The sequence below is a fragment of the Hypomesus nipponensis genome, chromosome 7, assembly GCF_054491055.1.
Source record: "Hypomesus nipponensis isolate SF chromosome 7, ASM5449105v1, whole genome shotgun sequence".
Lineage (NCBI taxonomy): Eukaryota > Metazoa > Chordata > Actinopteri > Osmeriformes > Osmeridae > Hypomesus > Hypomesus nipponensis.
Window position 1 is genome coordinate 132,954 of NC_140367.1, and position 18,580 is coordinate 151,533.

Genomic DNA, 18,580 nt, shown 5'->3' on the forward strand with positions numbered 1-18,580 from the left:
GGTCCTATCCTTCCCTGAGGGGTCCTGGGGGCCCTGTCCTTCCCTAGGGGGGCTCCTGTCCTTCCCTGAGGGGTCCTGTATATGAATTCCATATATGAGAACGTATACTTTGTATACTCTTTTCCTGGAAGTAATCGGCGACCTAACATGCGTCCTACATACATACTACCCATGGCCACGTTCTTGGACAGGTCACCCACAGACCCATGTCAGATCAGGGATTCTCCAAGAAGTATACAGGTTCAGAGTATTGGGACAGGGCCTCTGCTGAGAGCCTTGGACTGTGCCATGTGACCACTAGAGACAATCCAATACTGTATATAAGAGTTCACTCTGTGAGTGCACATTTGATAAAAAAAATATTTATTTATATGTAAGCATTTAATAATAATAAAACAACAATGTATTAGAGACCTTGGCAGAAAGATGGAATAATGTCCATATGTGTTGGAATTCTGGGTTTCTTCTATGATTTGGGACTTTTATCTTGTAAAGTGGATTCAGACATCTTTGCATGATGAGGGGGGTGTGCCAGGTTTGGCTTCACTTGAGTTCACATTGGCTAACCCATTGGTTTACATTTGAAATGTGCATGTGTATTTATACACAATCTTCAATAAAGTTGTGTAAAGCCTTGCTTGTCTGTTCTCCTGAGGCCTGTTCCATAAAGCGAGTTTACCGAATAAGCCAGACTTGTGTCAGTTTGTCGGATTCACTTCTAGTTCATTCGGTTCCATAGAGCTAGCTCAACGTAGTTCAAACTCGGTTACTATGGCAACTTAGGCTGCAAAACTAGTCTGGTCAGGGTCAGAATAACTGTCAGGCTTAGCGTGACTTGGTGCTTAACCAGACGTTCCTGTAACACTGACCCAACAGGAAAACGATAATTTACCACGTATATTCTCATTTTCTCATTCATATCAGTTCAATATGTTCAACATTGATAGAAAATCAACTTAAATAGCCTACATAGGCTACAACATTGAGCCTAATGCATTAAACAATGATGAACAATGCTTTGATAGGCTACACATCATAGCCGTTAATGTGTGGTGTTCAAATGTTTAGGCATCAGGCATTGGCCTATATCTCAATCTAAATTATCCGAGTATAATTATCATAGCAATATAATTGTTAACTGTAGCCTACAATTGCAAAACAAACCTAAATCTGCCCTCTATTTCCCTGACACAAAAACCATGTTAAAATTTTGGCTACTTTATATATATTGAACAATGTCAAAAAAGCCAATTTAGATTAGTTTAGATGGTGTTTTGAAATCAACAAAGTAAAGGTCTAAAAACGTACTCGACCTACGTAGCCTATTGTTAACGACAATCATGGCGTGTCATTTTATTTTGATTGAAGAGGTGGATGAGGGAGCTGTCATTGTACACGATTTAAAGGGAACGTTCTTTCTGGACGAAGTCACGTGGCCGTGTGCATTGCTTTTGCCGTGGTGGATTGTATGATCCATGTTTTACCTCTCGGGCTGCTTAAGAATAGGGTGCACGCGCAATTAGTTTGACTACTTAAATCTGAATTGAATTAGTAGGACTGCTTGAGCTGAAATGGGCCTTTATGGAACCGCTTTACCCTCGCTTGACTAACTAAACTTATTCAAGTCTGGTTTAGGACTTTAAGTCTAGCTTTTTTGAGCGGCCATTATGGAACAGGCCCCTGGTCGGATGACGACAGAGGGTTAGGGTTAGAGCCACATTCTGGCCCCTTGTAGACAGTGGTGCCGAGTGGCGTCGTTACACTTACAAAATAACTTAATGATGTACCAACAAAAAAAATAGTCGTTCTTCTGGTTATATCATGGCTGCTAGACTATAGGGTCACACACACAATGTAGAAGTAAAAAATTGGGGATTGTGGAGTACAGTCAACAAAAGTGGCTGTCTGTGGAGTACACTGAACAAAAGTGGATAGCTGTGGAGTACTGTGATCAAAAGTGGATGGCTGGGGAGTACGGTGATCAGGGGTGACTGGCTGTAAGTCATGTAGGCTTTACACCCATCTCCCCCTCTCCTCCCCCTCACGAAAAAGCCCTTGGGTTAAATTCGTTTTCAACAAACAACATATTACGTTGCTCTGATTGGTTGTAGGTCTATCCAATTGAGCGAAGAGGCATTTGTTTTACGAGTTCGGTTGAAACACGCCCCGTAGTCACAGCCCAACGGAGAGTTTTCAGACTCATATTCTGACTAGAATTATGAGTATGACAACGTCAGGCTACTACTAGCCTACTTAGTCATGAAAAAATTCACAACCAACTTCTGCAATACCACTCCGTGCCGATAGAAGGAGATGATGTCCTTTGATGGATGTCCAGGAAGTGAAACGACGTAATTATCATCCGTCGCGCAAACAAAACAAACGTAGCGGACTGTAGCAGTGCTGTAGCCGCGTCTACCTACCGACAGCAGTTTAGCGGTGCAGGGGAGCGGATATGATCGCCAGGTAGTTGGATGTTTATGCAAACGATAAAAGGTACGTGTCTTTATCCATTACAGCAGCGGTATACATTGTACGATCACTGTTGACGCCAACCAATTGAAATACAAAAATGTTTAATTAAATTGACAGCAAGCCACTATTATCCTAGCTAGCGTCTATGTTTTCTTGAGTATCCAATACTTCCTTGTCACTTGCTCAACGCCACTATGTCAATAAAGCTATAAGTGTGCGTGTAATGTAAGCATTCATATTTGGACGAGAAATTAGATTGTATTTTTCTTCTCGCCTGCTAGGTTATTTTGGTTATTTTGCACCACTGTGCCAATACAGACCGTCGCTTGACTCAACACTTAAATACAGAGAACTAGTTATGATTCTTGATCTTTTTTATTTACTTTCTATATTCACTATAGGTTATGCCAAGCTAAATTAATATAATGTACGTTTAAGTAAATAAATGAAGCCCTTGGGACACGAACGAGGTAGAAGGTGCAGAATTAACTACTTCTTAAATGCTTCTGTTGGTCTTAATTCGCTAACTCAGGTCTGATAAGTAGTTCTGTTGGCTGCAGGTACTCTAACTATGACTATTTTTCGTCACTGGCTAGTTCTGAAGTTTGTATTCCTTTTAAGACCTAAACCAAAGAGTGATCGCACAACAAGCTGATTAGATACCGTAGCCCTTCGTCTACAGCGACCAGGCTAGCTCGCTTTGCATATTAACTCTGGTGATGTCTAACCACAACTTGATTATGTTGTTTATTAAAGTCTGTTAATTCCCTGTGTTGGCTACAGATCAGTGTATGTGTAAAATACTTTTCTTTCTCTCCAGTCATCTGTGACATTAGGGTTGACTGCACAACTGCTGATGTAGTTGTGGACGATCTAGCCAGCTGTTCCATCTCTGAATCCCCTCCCCCTGTTACGGCAGCCTTTTAAAGACCTCTTCCTCCCGTGCCCCTTGTGATGCCTCCTCCATGCTGTGGCTTCCTGTCACAGTTCACCCATCACCACCTGGTTGCTTTCCTCCTAACTTTCTTTAGGTAACCTCCTCTTCCTCCTCCCTCTGTCCTCTTCCTTACCCCTCTTCCTCCTCCCTCCTTCCTCTGAAAGTTGTTGTGAGAGGTGAAACGTTTTATAAATGTTCCTTTTCTGAACTGGTCTGACCTATTCGACCCCTGAACCCTGTGCTGGATCGGGTTCATTGGTCCAGGATGTGAGCTTGTAGGTTATAAAACACTGATGTCATGAAGCTTCGTGTTTGGTAACCTCCCTCCAGCTATGTTGTGCTGCATGCGTCCAGGAAGACTTTCAGTAATGTGAAGGTCAGCATCTCAGCCCAGTGGACTCCTTCACTGAAAAACAGCAGCTCTCCAGAGTTTGCCCCTGGAGAGGTAACTACTACCCCTTAACATCCTCTAAATACCCCCAATTACCCCAATCCACACCTAACTACTGAGTGTGTATGTTTGTATATGTGTGCGTGTGTCAGACATGGGAGGACAACAGGCTGTTTGCAAATGAGGAGGAGGCGACTCTGTTCCTGGGGGCGCTAGACACCATCTTCCTGTTCTCCTACGCTGTGGTTAGTACACACACACACTCCTACGCTGTGGTTAGTACACACACACACACACACACACACACACTCCTACGCTGTGGTTAGTACACACACACACACACGCTCCTAGTGGGAAAATATGTCCAAACTTTTGAATGGTTCTGTATATATATATATATATATATATATATATACACGCACATACATACATACACCTACACATTAACATAAACACACTTGCTCTCACACATGCACCATATACACACTAGGTATGGTGATCTGTATGTAATAGAGGTGAATGTGTGTCTGTGTTAGGGGCTGTATGTGAGCGGGGTTATTGGAGACAGACTCAACCTGCGTTATGTGCTCTGCTGCGGACTCTGTGGCTCTGCAGTGGTGGTAAGAAACATACACACATACACACACACTCACATACATACACACACACTCACATACACACACACTCATATGGTAGCGGGGTTTATTTGTTTAAAGATAGAAATACTTAATTTATAATAAAGTCTCAGGGCACCACCCTACATTGGTTTTAAGACATTAAGGTATCCAATGTTTAATATTTAATAATCAGTATCATCTTTAGGAATGAATTTGTTCTAAGTGTAGAGCCAATTGTAACATTACTGAGCACGCACAAGTCAAAATATCTTTACAATGAATTTATTCAAGTAAGGTTTTTATGGATCATATGATCAAGTTAGATTATGAATTTGATATGAGTGATTGGTTTCAATGAACAGAATGAAATGGTCTAACTTAGAGAAAGACAGAAGTTGTACCCTACATTGTACATCCTTACAAATCATAAACAGAGCTCACGCCAATGCCAAGTTGGGGAGGAAAGAGCGTTAGCCATAGTTACGTTTGATCAGGGGTTGATCAATGAGGTTGAGGGCGGTTTGCGTTCAAGGCCCATTTGAAGAATATGAAGTCAAAGTGCGGCTACAATGCAGGGTCATGTGACTGAGCCTGCGGGGTCTCAGTCAGGTCGCAGTTAGAACAGCGTTTGGGTCCTTCTGTAGAATCGTCCAGAGAGTGTTGCAATCACTATAATGTTGAATCTCAGGAGCTGGGCAACGTCCTTTGGAACGCCAATCCAGATGGCGCTCCTGCTATGGTTGGTTTTGCTAGAGTCAGAGATCGATTGTCATCATAGAGCTTTATACAGTTCTAGGGAGGGCCTGTCTGGGGTCAGACGTTGATTGTGGGAAGCTGGGTTCTCAACTCCCCCCTCCTTCCTTCACACCTACCAAAGGTGTGAATTGGTCTCTGGCTGGTTCATATGATTGTTCAAATATTGTTCTGGACATTTTGGTACAGTTGCAAAATATAGTTGAATGATTGTTTTATTATGATAGCTTTGTGTAGATACCAAAGATGACTTGGTTATCTGTCAGGAAGAAGGAGTAGTTACTAGAATCCAGATTTCAGTAAACACAACATTAAAACAAAGTAACAAACATGACACAAATATCCCACTCATATTTCTCCGCCTTCTACTCTTGTGGTAAAGGTGAAGTCTGAAGAACCTTCCTCAAAAGTTCTGATCAATGTATGTTCTTTGTTCAAATTGAGAGCACAAATGGTTGCTGGAGATGTGTTGTCTCCAGCAGGCCCTTTGAAGCCTGCCAGCTAGCAGGAGGGCCTCACATGCTACTGGGGGGATCCCAGTTTGGTGGGTAATCAGCATACTGAGGGTGTAAAGAAGGCTGATTAGGTTTGTTTGATGTGATTGAATCAGAATCTACAGGTGTGACAGGATGTTGGCTCCGTATGTCTGGCTGACCTCACTGCAATACACACACAGTCATGCACACACAGTAATATACACCCCCCACCACATATACACACTCTCATATACACCCCCCACCACATATACACACTCTCATATACACCCCCCACCACATATACACACCCCCCCACATATATACAGTACACACATTTTCCATAACATATAGTATACATTATATACTTGCACAAATGCATATATGCATATGTATACATACATTTACATATATTACATTTTACATTTACATTTAGTCATTTAGCAGATGCTCTTATCCAGAGCGACTTACAGTAAGTACAGGGACATTCCCCCTGAGGCAAGTAGGGTGAAGTGCCTTGCCCAAGGACACAACGTCATTTGGCACGGCCGGGAATCGAACCAGTGAGCTTATGATTTCTAGCCCGATTCCCTAACCGCTCTGCCATCTGACTCCCTGAAATATACACACACACACACACACACACACACACACACATACCACACACAGACGTGTTCCTGACCCTGTGTGTGTGTTTGTGTGCGTGTTGCAGGAGTGTGTGTTTGGCACAGTGACAGAGTGGCTGGGTATATACAGTGTCCCTCTCTACTGCTGCCTGTGGACCCTGAACGGCTTGCTGCAGTCTGCTGTCTGGCCCTGCGTTGTGGCTGTCATGGCCAACTGGTTTGGCAAGTCTGGGTCAGTACTGCTCACACACACCCACCCACATACACACACACCACACACACTCTCGCACACACACACATTTATAATTTGTGTAAAGTTTCCTGGGTGTGTGACAGGTGTAGCGTTGTCTCCTAGGTGTGTAACGGTGTGTCCTGTCTCCTAGGCGAGGATGTGTGTTTGGGCTGTGGAGTGCCTGCGCCTCAGTGGGAAACATCCTGGGAGCCTTCCTGGCCTCCAGCGTCCTGAAGTACGGATATGAGGTACACACAACCAGACTCAATCTCACACACACTTACTGAAGTATGGAGATAAGGTACACACACATTCTCTCTCACACATTCACAGAGCTAACTGATGTGGTTAAGATTGTCAATTTGAGTTTTTGAACCGTGTGTGTGTGTGTGTGTGTGTAGTATGCTTTCCTGCTCACATCCGTGGTGCAGTTTGCAGGGGGAGTGGTGGTGTTCTTTGGTCTGCTCACATCCCCTAAGGAGGCAGGTGAGGACCAGTGTCCCAACTCTCTGCCTCACACTTTCTGCCTCACACTCTGCCTCAATCTCTCTCTGCCTCACTCTCTCTCTGCCTCACTCTCTCTCTGCCTCACTCTCTCTCTGCCTCACTCTCTCTCTGCCTCACTCCCTCACTGCCTCACTGTCCATGTCTCACCCTCACTGTCTCACTCTCTACCTCACTATCCACGTGTCTTAATATATCTTTGCATCACTCTCACCCTGCATCACTCTCTATCTGTCTCACGCTCTCTCTCACTCTCTCTCTGACTCACTCTCTGCCTCACTCTCTCTCTCTGACTCTCTCTGTCTCACTCTATCACTAACTCTTGTGTTACAACATACAAACACTTATGTTTGACAGTAATTTTCCAGAGGTAAGCAGAAAACCAGATCACCCATCTGGGCCAATATAGGAGAACTGTAAAACTTCTTCCATGACCTCTGAAATGAGACGATTGAGCACTCTAACCCTAACCCAGTCTCCTGGACAATGTGAAGTGCCAACATATTACAAAGCACACACATAGCATGAATGATGCATCATAGAAAACTTGACATGTTATACAAACAAAAATACATAATTAATCAAATAAATAGCAATATACTTGCTTGTCTTAAAGGGCCTATATTACCTGAAACACCATAGGACACAAACGGCATTATAGAAAACAGCAGAGGTAAAGAGACAGTACAGACCACAACGTATATCCATGCTGCTGGCCTTTAGATCCCGTTCAGCAGAATGGTAAATGGGATCTCTAACTAACTCACTCAAACCTTGCGTGCGTGTGTGTGTGTGTGAGCAGGTCTGAGTGTGGAGAGTGAGACTGGTCTGAGCCCGGTGGAGACAGACTCAGACAGCCATCGTCCTCTGATGAGTGATGAAGAGGAGGAGGAGGAGGAGGTGTGTGATGGAGGATACTACTCCATCCAACAACAGGAAGAGGAGGAACCAAAGGAACCACAGAAGCCTATCAGCTTCTGCCAGGCCTTCTGTCTGCCAGGAGTACTTCCTGTAAGTCTGCATGGATATCTTTCATCCTCTCTTTCAGTCTCAACCTCCCTCCCTCCCCTCCTTCTCCCTCCTCTCTCCCTTCTCTCTCTCACCCTCTCCCTCCTCTCTCTCCCTCTCCCTCCTCTCTCTCCCTCTCTCACCCTCTCCCTCCCTCTCTCTCCCTCCTCTCTCACCCTCTCCCTACCTCTCTCACCCTCTCCCTCTCTCTCCCTCCCCTGCAGTATTCGCTGGCGTACGCGTGTTTGAAGTTGGTCAACTACTCCTTCTTCTTCTGGCTGCCGTTCTACCTGAGCAGCAACTTTGGCTGGAAGGAGGCGGAGGCTGACCGCCTGTCTGTCTGGTACGATGTGGGAGGTATCATAGGTGAGCCTGTCTGTGTCTGTCTGTCTCTGTCTGCCTGCCTGTCTGATGAGAGACAGGTGTAAGCTGGTGTCTGTGTTGCAGGAGGGACAGTGCTGGGTCTGCTGTCTGACTGTCTGGGGAAGAGAGCTCCAGTCTTGGCCCTCAGTCTCCTGCTGGCTATGGGGGCCCTGGTGGGCTACAGCCGTGAGTCCTGCACCAGCTCACACACTCATACACACACTCATATACACACTCACACACTCATACACACACTCATATACACACTCACACACTCATACACACACTCATATACACATACACACACACACTTATACACACACACATACACTATTATTTTCCAATTGTCAATACCCCCAGGCTCTCCCAACGATCAGCTGGTGAATGCCGCCCTGCTGGCCACCTCAGGCTTCTTCATCGGGGGCCCATCCAACATGATCAGCTCTGCTATCTCAGCAGACCTGGGCCGGCAGCCAGCCCTGCGGGGACGTCTGGACGCCCTGGCCACCGTCACAGGCATCGTGGACGGAACTGGCAGCATCGGGGCGGCCGGGGGCCAGGTAACACACACACACACACAGAGACACACACAGACACACACAGACACACACAGACACACACACTCACTCTCTCCCCCCTTTCCCCTCAGTACCTGGTCTCCCTCATCGAGAGCAAGCTGGGATGGATGTATGTGTTCTACTTCTTCATCATCATGGTGAGAACAACCAGACCATACACCCTTGTGCTGTGAACTGGCTGGCTGGATTATTGAATGATTGTTTATGGATTAATTGCTAAACTAACTGCTTGTTTTTTAGGGATTACGCTGATTGGCTAGTTGGTTAATGATTGATTGGTTAGTTGAGGAATGCAGGTCCATGGTCATGTGAGCAGGTGTGGATGCTCTCCTCCCACAGACAGGGAGCAGTGTGGTGTTCATCTCACCTCTGATCTGCACTGAGGTACAAGCCATATGGAGGGAGAGACGGGCACAGACCAGCCAGCTATGAATCCTCCTCTGCTCCTCCTCTCCTCCACCTCCTCCTCTCCTGCTCCTCCTCTCTTTTTTCCAGCACTTGACCATACTGTATGTAAAGTAGAGTGTCAGAGGTAATGTAATGATATAGCCTGAGAGATGCTGAGGGCAACGTGCTCGGGCTGGTCTCCTAGGCAACTACATACACACAAGTCACATTCACACTCACAAGCTACACAAACTCACATAAGCTACACACACTCAACGATCATCTGTGTAATGCTTTTCATCGTAGACCCTTCTATGCATTCTTCTCTGTCAGATCATATTATAGGATGGACTGCTTCTCTGATTTATGATGCAATTAGCTTCATTATGGGGGAAATGAACACAAACGTGGTTACGTAGTAATGATGGCACAAGCTCCTGAAGCTGAACGGAGGGCTGTTCCATAAAGCCAGTTTACTGAATAAGCCAGGCTAATGTAAGTTAGTCAGAATCATTTACAGTCGATTCGGTTCCGTAAAGCCAGTTTAATGTAGTTTGAATTCAGTTACTATGGCAACTTATGCATCGAAACTAGCCTGGTTTGGGGCAGGCTAACTGTCAGGCTTAAGGCCGAAATATGCTTCTGCGTCTCCGTTTACGGATGGGCGGGCGCACGGATACACACGGATACGGACGGATAGAGTGCGTTCATGGTTCTCCATAGGCTGTGGGTGCTGAAAACAATTCACCGCCAGAAGAATAGGTGGCGCAACGTTTTTGTAAGACGCCGTAGAGTGTTTATTTACATAGGTTACCAAGAAGTCGGAGGAAATTCACAAATTAGCCGTTTAATCAATAAATTATGCACATTTTCAGCAACTACACTGTCCATTTCTCATCACATTTTAATTCAGATGCTGATTTACATATACTGTTTAGCTGAAATATTAATTGTAAAAACGTACAGCAATGGCGGTCAAAGGATTCTGTTCGTCCTGTTTATCACGGCAACCCCGCCCCTGCCCCTGACGCAAGCAGTTCTTAATACTGACCAATCACAGCCAAGGGAGTATCCGTAACTATCCGAAATTACGACGGATAGTTAGAAAATTCAGGAAGTGCACGTCAAGCTCTCTGAGGCTCTCCGGGGGCTGACGGAGAGCTCGTAGAGGGCGTTCCACGAAGACCAGGGCGTTCCCATGTGTCCGTTTTTCGAAAAACGCAGAAGCATATATAGGCCTTTAGACTGTGTTGTTGCTTAACCAGACGTCATTTTCTCCAACGGGAAAATGACTTGCTGTCGTGATGCCATATTTAACTTATTTCACCACTATCAATTAAAATTTTACATTTATAGAAAATCAACTTCAAGAAATAAAACATGTAGGCTAATACATTAAACAATGATTTCAGAATGATACAAACCTACATTTTACTTATGGTTGTTTGTGAAATCATGCTACATAAAACATTGCTCATTGCTTCATAGACCTAAGTCATGTACAATTGCAAAAACAAACCAAAATCCATGCCCCTATCCTCCATTTATTTTCCCATTACAAAAACCATGTTAAAAAGTTATAAGTGATTAATTGTAGGCTATTTATTTAAAACAATGTCAAAAAACAATGTCAAATCATTGTAGATATGTTTAGTGGGCCATGTTTTTTGTAATCAATGAAGTAAAGGTCTATTTAAACAGGACCTCAGCAAATATACTGTTCATGTCAATCACAGGGTGTCATTCTGATGAGGTGGTGGATGAGGGAGCTGTCATAGTACAAGGCTTCAGAGAACGTTCTTTCTGGAAGAAGTCACGTGGCCGTGAACATGTAATTTTGCAGTGGTGGATCGATATGATCCCTGTTCTACCTCTCTGACTAGTTAAGAATATGGGGCACCCGCATTTATCTTGACTTAGGGTTTGGGTTGTTAGGTTAGTTTAAGTCAGGTTTGGGACTTTAATCCCAGTTTTATGGAACAGACCTCTGGTTTTGAAGCAACAGTGACGGAACTGAAGACCACATCTGATCTGTCTGGAATGCTGTCCAGAACATTACCCTCTGATCTGTCTGGAATGTAAACGTTCTCATCAACCTGTGGTCTATACTTTCTTATGTGCAGCTGTGTAAATTATTGTTGTTGTTTTTATAATAATAATTAGTCACTAGACTTTTACAATCTGTACTTGTGTTATTTCTGTGTCTGGTGTAATAACATGATCCAGAGCTGCCTTCCAGAGCCAGGTCTGTCTGTACCACCAGGGAGCACCATGCACCTGAACAGCCTCCATGTCTGAATACTCATGTTACAGGGACTTTGCTATGGTCCCGCTGAAACCTTTAACTCCTCCCCTGGCAGTCTAACAGATGCAGATGAACCGTGTCTTATTCAATCAGGTATTGAACAATAATAGCAAACTAGGTATTACAGAGGTCATTTTAAATGAATAAAAATCTCATGATTTTTGAAAAAACAAATGTTGGCTGCTATCCTGTGATGATGGCAAGAAGGTTGTGTGATCTAGAAAAGAGAGTTGGTACTCTTTGAACTCAGTACTTTGTTCAGGCTACTTGTTGCTGCTCAGCAAGCAGCAACAAGTAGCAGGGCTTTTAACACCTTGACAAAGGCTTGACCTAATTAACCTAATACTGCTGCCAAGTGTTTCTAATACTATTTAAATCAGATTATTTTTTTAAGATGTATGCAGAACATGAATTCTAAAAAATATAACACACATAAACAAAATCCAAAATCTGCTGTACTGTTATAATTTATTAACAATGAAAATGTATTGAAACACATTGAATTTCTTTTTCTTCCAAAATACTTGCCAGTGCATCAAACACTAGTGATAATTTGAATCTACAAACATTTTTTTCAAAAAATAAACCAAAGAATTGGCATTGTTCCCTGTACAATCATACCAGAGTGATATCAATATAGCATAACCATTATTATGTAGTATTACAAAATGTATACATGATGTCCATGCATAAGAGGTTTTGAACACTGAGAGAAAAGCGTGGAGGGCCCAGACTGATGGCGTCACCATGACAACAACACCATGGCAACAGCTCCCTGATGCTACAAGGCCATGAGTTGCAACCAAATGTAACTAACCATCAGTTTGGGCTTCGACCAATTAGTGTAGGCTGGGCTCACTGAGTGACCCTTGCCCCAATACCGTTTGAAATAATCATATTCTACTGTAGTGCACAGCTTAACCAAATGGGCATTTGTAATTACTTCCTTAAACACAATAAGATACCATTCTAAAATAAGTTAATATATATTTTTAAAGTTTGTTCTGAACACAAAAAAGTCATTCGCGAAGACCTAAACACACACAGTGTAACAAATACACAATACTCGATTAAGGAACGGAAAATAAAATGTATAAAATAATCTTTGAGTTGATAGTGTAAACCTGAAGTTAAATTCCAACTGTTCATGTTAGTGTAAAAAAACATGTTGGTTCTATTTCTTTCTCTGTATTTTACATTTGTTGTTTTCATTTGAAATGATGCTATATTCTTTTGTCATGTCATGTCATCATCTACCGCTTGTCCGGGGGTCGGGTCTCCCTGGCCACTTCCACCAGCTCTTCCTGGGGGACCCTGAGGCGTTCCCAGGCCAGCCGAGAGACATAGTCCCTCCAGCGTGTCCTGGGTCTTCCCCGGGGCCTCTTCCCAGTGGGACGTGCCCAGAACACCTCACCAGGGAGGCGTCCAGGAGGCATCCTAATCAGATGCCCGAGCCACCTCAGCTGGCTCCTCTCGACGCGGAGGAGCAGTGGTTCTACTCTGAGCCCCTCCCGGATGACCGAACTTCTCACCCTATCTCTAAAGGAGGGCCCGGACACCCTGCGGAGAAAGCTCATTTCGACCGCTTGTATTCGCAATCTCGTTCTTCCGGTCACTACCCATAGTTTGTGACCATAGGTGAGGGTAGGAATGTAGATCGACTGGTAAATAGTGATATTCGCCTTTCGACTCAGATCCTTCTTCACCACGACGGACCGATGCAGAGCCCGCATCACTGCGGACACCGCACCGATCCCCTGTCGATCTCGCGCTCCATTCTTCCCTCACTCGTGAACAAGACCCCGAGATACTTGAACTCCTCCGCTTGGGTCAAGATCTCCTCCCCGACCTGGAGAAGGAACACCACCCTTTTCCGGTCGATAACCATGGCCTCAGATTTGGAGGTGCTGATTCGCATCCCAACTGCTTCACATTCGGTTTGCGAACCGCTCCAGTGAGAGCTGACGGTCGCGGCCCGATGAAGCCAACAGGACCACATAATCCGCAAAAAGCAGCGACCCGATCCTGAGGTCACCAAACCGGACCCCCTCAACACCCTGGCTGCGCCTAGAAATTCTGTCCATATAAGTAATTAACAGAATCACTGACAAAGGGCAGCCCTGGCGGAGTCCAACCCTCACCGGAAACAAGTTCGACTTACGACCAAACTCTGGCACCGGTCGTACAGGGACCAGACAGCCCCGATCAGGGAATCCGGTACCCCGTACTCTCGGAGCACCCCCCACATGAACCCCTGAGGGACACGGTCGAACGCCTTTTCCAAATCCACAAAACATGTGTACACTGGTTGGGCAAACTCCCATGTAACCTCCAGGACTCTGCGGAGGGTATAGAGCTGGTCCACTGTTCCACGGCCAGGATGTAGACCACATTGCTCCTCCTGAATCCGAGGTTCGACAATCCGACAGACCCTCCTCTGCAGGACCCCTGAATAGACTTTCCCAGGGAGGCTGAGGAGTGTGATCCCCCTAAAGTTGGAGCACACCCTCCGGTCCCCCTTTTTAAAGAGGGGGACCACCACCCCGGTCTGCCAGTTCAGAAGCACTGTCCCCGATGTCCACGCTATGTTGCAGAGTCGTGTCAACCAAGACAGCCCTACAACATCCAGAGCCTGGCGGTATTCTTTTATTCTTGTGAATTGCTTGATGAGGTAGAGAATTCGAGAAATGGCTTGTCTTCCAAACTCTTCCATTACAGTGGTAATAGATGTTCAATTAGAGTGGTGTGGCCACATGCTGATGATGACCAGGGCTTCATATGAGCATGTTCTGTTCTGCCGGGTGTTCTGTCTGGGATCCATGCCACAGTTCTTTGGTCAGCTGCCTTCACTCCCACTGAAAACCATTTACAATGTGTAGAATCCTTAGACACAGTTTATATACACAGATTATACACGTACATAAAGTCAACCATCACACCCTCACACTGAAGTTACATTGCCTTCCAGAAGATTAGAAGTGTGTTTCTAACCTGTGCTAAACACAAAGACAAGATGCTACTTTGATGAAAGTTAGAGCGAACAAAGCCACACACACAGACGAGGCCAGATACAGAAGCTACCCTGCCCAGCTTCCCCTCAGACATTTACACATACTGTACAGTAGCTACACGAGGAGCTTTTCTCTGGGACCCAGGAAGCTTTATAATATATATCTTACATATGAATATTATATGATATTACAGTACATTGTGGGGGGCATGTGTACATGAGATGGGGCTGGGTTTGTTTCAGATGTAATAAATCCATCTCTTCTAAACAAGCTGTGTGTTCTGGTGTTGCCGTGTCAACATGACATTTATTAGATAGCCTGAGCCAGGTCACCTCTACCCTGTATGACCTTTGACCCAGACTAACCCCCGGGGACCCTAATGGCTGACCCCAGCCTGGACCAGCAGGACCGGGGAGGGCAGTGCTCAGACATGGCTCCAGTCTGGAGCAGGCTAACACACAGACATGATAGAGAGTCAAAGTCACTACTATATCCAGATTAGAGTGCATTACAAGTATTTCACAGTGTAATTAATCGTGTAGAAAACAATATAACTCAGAACAGCTATCAGGACAGTCAGGTGCTTCATCTGTGAGAATTATTTCTGAGCTGGTGTCTCCACCAGGGGGCACAGCAGGAAACACTGTTACTGGCTGGCCGGACGCATGGGATATAGGAACTTCCTCTTCTTTACAGAGAAGAAATCTGGGGAGGAAAGAGAGGGAGGGAGGAGAGAACACAGATGTTACAGCATTTCTTAGAGCCTTAGGTGAAAGCTGCCATGTAGGTTAAACATGCTGTGTGAGAGTCTGTGAGGTTTGTGTGTGAGTGACTGTGTTTGGGCTGTTGAAGGAAGTTTGTCACTGTGCTTACACCCAACATTTACAGCATATTCATATAGTATAGCCCAGCCCCCACCTGTAATGGCCGCCTGGTGCCGTTTATTCATCCTGGCCGTTCTCCTCTCTGGCCTCTGCAACCTGTAGCTCCCCCTGGTGGTCACCTCCAGGTACTCCTCCCCCGAGCTGGTCGAGGCTGGAGACTCCTCTCTGACCAGCCTGTCCATCATCCTCCTGGCCCCGCCCACAGCAGCCATGGCCCTGCCTTCTCCTCCCTTGGCTCCGCCCTCTCCTCCCTTGGCCACGCCCTCTCTTCTAGCTCCACCCCCTCTCTTCACCAGGCAGCTGCGGTAGAAAGCTGGGACGTCCTGCCAGCTAAGTTCCTCCCACTCCACGTCGGCGCCTGCCCGTGGCTGGTCACTATGGAAATCGTAGCTCCAGCGCTGATTGGCCTGTTCCAGGCTGTCGCTGAGCAGCTTGTGGAAGTCCTGCTGCAGCTGCAGGTGGTCGACTGGGCCAAACAGGCTCCTCCGCACCGGACCCCGACACAGCTTCCCAACTCCTACCTGGGGGGGGGACGAGGATGAAGGTGTAGCCATGGCGATGTCACTAGTGGAGAAATGGGAGGAAAGGCTGTGAGTCTGGGGGTTTAACAGGTAATGTGAAACCATGGCTTTATGGACCATACACAAACGCACATAAGCTATGTCCAGCCTCCTGACCCTCTAATGCAGGTGCTGGCACCGACCCTCTAATGAATGGATGGCAACACAACAAACACATCCTACATCTGAAAACTCCTACCCTGTGTGTGTGTGTGTGTGTGTCTGTGTGTGTGTGTCTGTGTGTCTCTGTTTGACAGCATCTTCTCAGCTCCGTGAACACAATTAGTAGGATAAAGATGTATTTTCAGGAATGTTAGTTGCACTTATTACACGGTACAAAAATGCTGTTGCGCATAACCTAACCTACATGTAGATTTTCAAAGTTGCCTCAGCTTCTTCTACATTAAGTTGTCAAGTCTTAAGAAAACGAGGTTTAAGTTTGCAGGGCATCTGTGAGCTCCCTAACCAGGGCTGCTAACTGAGGAGAGACTCTCTACAATACGTCTGTCGTCACTTTGCCTCCTTAAGATACAGCTTTACCCGCCAGACCAACAGTCTGTCCCGCTATAAGACAGCAAATAGCCTAACCCTAACCCAAATACAGGAACCTTAGCGAGCAGGGCGAGGCCGCTCCCCCAACACGCCACTGTGCAACTCCGCTTATCAAGATCAATCTCAACAGCATGTAACTGAACTAACAGAAACACAGTGGGAGGCCACTGTTAACTTCACCCTCATAAAGCCCCTCAGGACACTGACAAGGGTTAGGATTAAAGCCAGCGGTATTGTTAAAACATGATTAAATAATTATATACAGTAGGCCTATGTCATTAATGATTGGAAACATACTATGCACTCGTGCACTCGTGCAGCACAGTCTGTGATCTGTTTTAGAATGCTTCCATTTTTAGTATGCTTCAGGTAACATACCTCTGATAATGTAAGAAATAAATAATGCAAAATGAATAAATGTAAATGTAATCATTTGCATGAATGTAGGCTACCACAGCATTGGCAATTTGACTAGAATAGATGTGGAGATTGAACAAGTAAGCTACTTCAGAGAGATGACAAACAATTTCAATTGTGATCTGAGAAATATAGGTAGAAAAACCACTGAGAAGAACTGTCATCACCAGCTGCATCACAGGCACTGCACTATCAATCTATATTTCCATAAATCTGTATGTCACCAGCACCGTTACGGGCACTGTGCCCTATCAATAATTCCAGTAATCTGTGTGTGTGCCACCAATTTGATCACGGGCACTATGCCTTACAATCTATAGTGTATTTGTATGTTTCACTGACTAATCATCGGCTGCATCACGGGCACTGTGCACTAGTGACAACAATCATCATTATCTGTCTAATAACAAGCCGGATGACAACACGCGAGGTCCGGTCTGATCTACGCCACTCATCGACTGATTTCAATTCTAAATACTGCGTGGATAGGACATCTTTAACAGGTGAAGAAACCCCCAGATTAGACCAGCACAAGGCTATAGAACTGCATTACATAAGATACATATGGTAACAGATTTCAATACATTTTAGTGGTATCTCTTCAAGCCAAAAATCTTTACGTAAGCTATTCTCCTCAAAGTTGTTTGCGAAAAAAAAAAAAGTGGGCGCGGTTCCGATAATTAGCATGAAGTCATCAGATACAGGTCAAACACGTAAAAAAGTTTGAAACTAAAGTTTTGTTGCCAGATCAAAAACCAGAGAACACCGAGCCGTATCCTTCTATTGTGCTCACTATACATAACACCGCCCTAGTTATATTTCTCTGATCCTGGGTATTGTGACGCACTCACTTGCTCTGTAATGTAGGTCAATAATATTCGACAATAACAAACATCACGCTGGACGGTTTAAGTGAGACTAGAAATATCGAAAATAACCCCAACAACCTTTACCAGTGTAAAAGCCCATATTATATTTAACAATACCAGGATGTAGACATACAACCTACATTTACAGAAGACAGAGTAGACCTAACCACAAATCTCGCAAAACAAATAATAGGAAAAGAATCCAGCCAAAACATCAACCAGATTGATCAGCAGAATCGCGATTTTTTCTGAATGTCACACCAACCCAGGAGACGCGTGCCTACTCAGCTTTGCGTTGCAAAGTGCAAAAAAATCTGATAAAACTGACAACATAAATTTAGTTTGAAATAAAGTGTATTGTTAAGCAAACCATGAATTTAAACAGATTTCTTACCTCATTTTAAAATCTCAAAAACCTTTAAAGTAATTTTGTATAGGAAATCTGCTACGATAAGTGCTGGCTTGTTGCGCTGCTGTGCTCTCCAGAAATTACTGTCCTCTGAAAGAAGTAGGTCAGAACATAACTTGTTCTTCTCTGCTGGAAGTAGGTCAGCGCCCCTGGCAGAGGGGCAGTTCCCCTCCCCTGGCACCGCGCCAGCAGCCCAGAGTCACGTGACATGCAACGTGAGCTGGAAGCT

The 18,580-nt window shown here is 45.0% G+C and overlaps 2 protein-coding genes across 3 annotated transcripts; one reads left to right on the forward strand and one right to left on the reverse strand.

The window, feature by feature from the left end:
- Positions 1-2,221: 2,221 nt before the first annotated feature.
- On the forward strand, positions 2,222-12,098 carry slc37a3 (solute carrier family 37 member 3). Its single transcript, XM_084701433.1, has 14 exons — positions 2,222-2,496; positions 3,296-3,506; positions 3,743-3,857; positions 3,956-4,048; positions 4,340-4,423; positions 6,359-6,504; positions 6,656-6,752; positions 6,906-6,990; positions 7,811-8,019; positions 8,241-8,382; positions 8,464-8,565; positions 8,740-8,939; positions 9,029-9,094; positions 9,297-12,098. The coding sequence occupies exons 2-14, from the start codon at positions 3,430-3,432 to the stop codon at positions 9,387-9,389; spliced, it is 1,509 nt and encodes a 502-aa protein (XP_084557559.1). The 5' UTR covers positions 2,222-2,496; positions 3,296-3,429; the 3' UTR covers positions 9,390-12,098.
- Positions 12,099-18,519, reverse strand: cdkn1d (cyclin-dependent kinase inhibitor 1D). 2 transcript variants are annotated; one of them, XM_084701447.1, is made up of 3 exons: positions 18,337-18,519; positions 15,579-16,108; positions 12,099-15,365 (listed from the first exon to the last, which is right to left on the reverse strand). In XM_084701447.1, the coding sequence occupies exons 1-3, from the start codon at positions 18,339-18,341 to the stop codon at positions 15,307-15,309; spliced, it is 594 nt and encodes a 197-aa protein (XP_084557573.1). In that variant the 5' UTR covers positions 18,342-18,519; the 3' UTR covers positions 12,099-15,306. The 2 variants fall into 2 exon arrangements, with proteins under 2 accessions (XP_084557573.1, XP_084557574.1); XM_084701448.1 differs by lacking the exon at positions 18,337-18,519 and adding an exon at positions 17,658-18,289.
- Between the last annotated feature and the right edge of the window lie 61 nt (positions 18,520-18,580).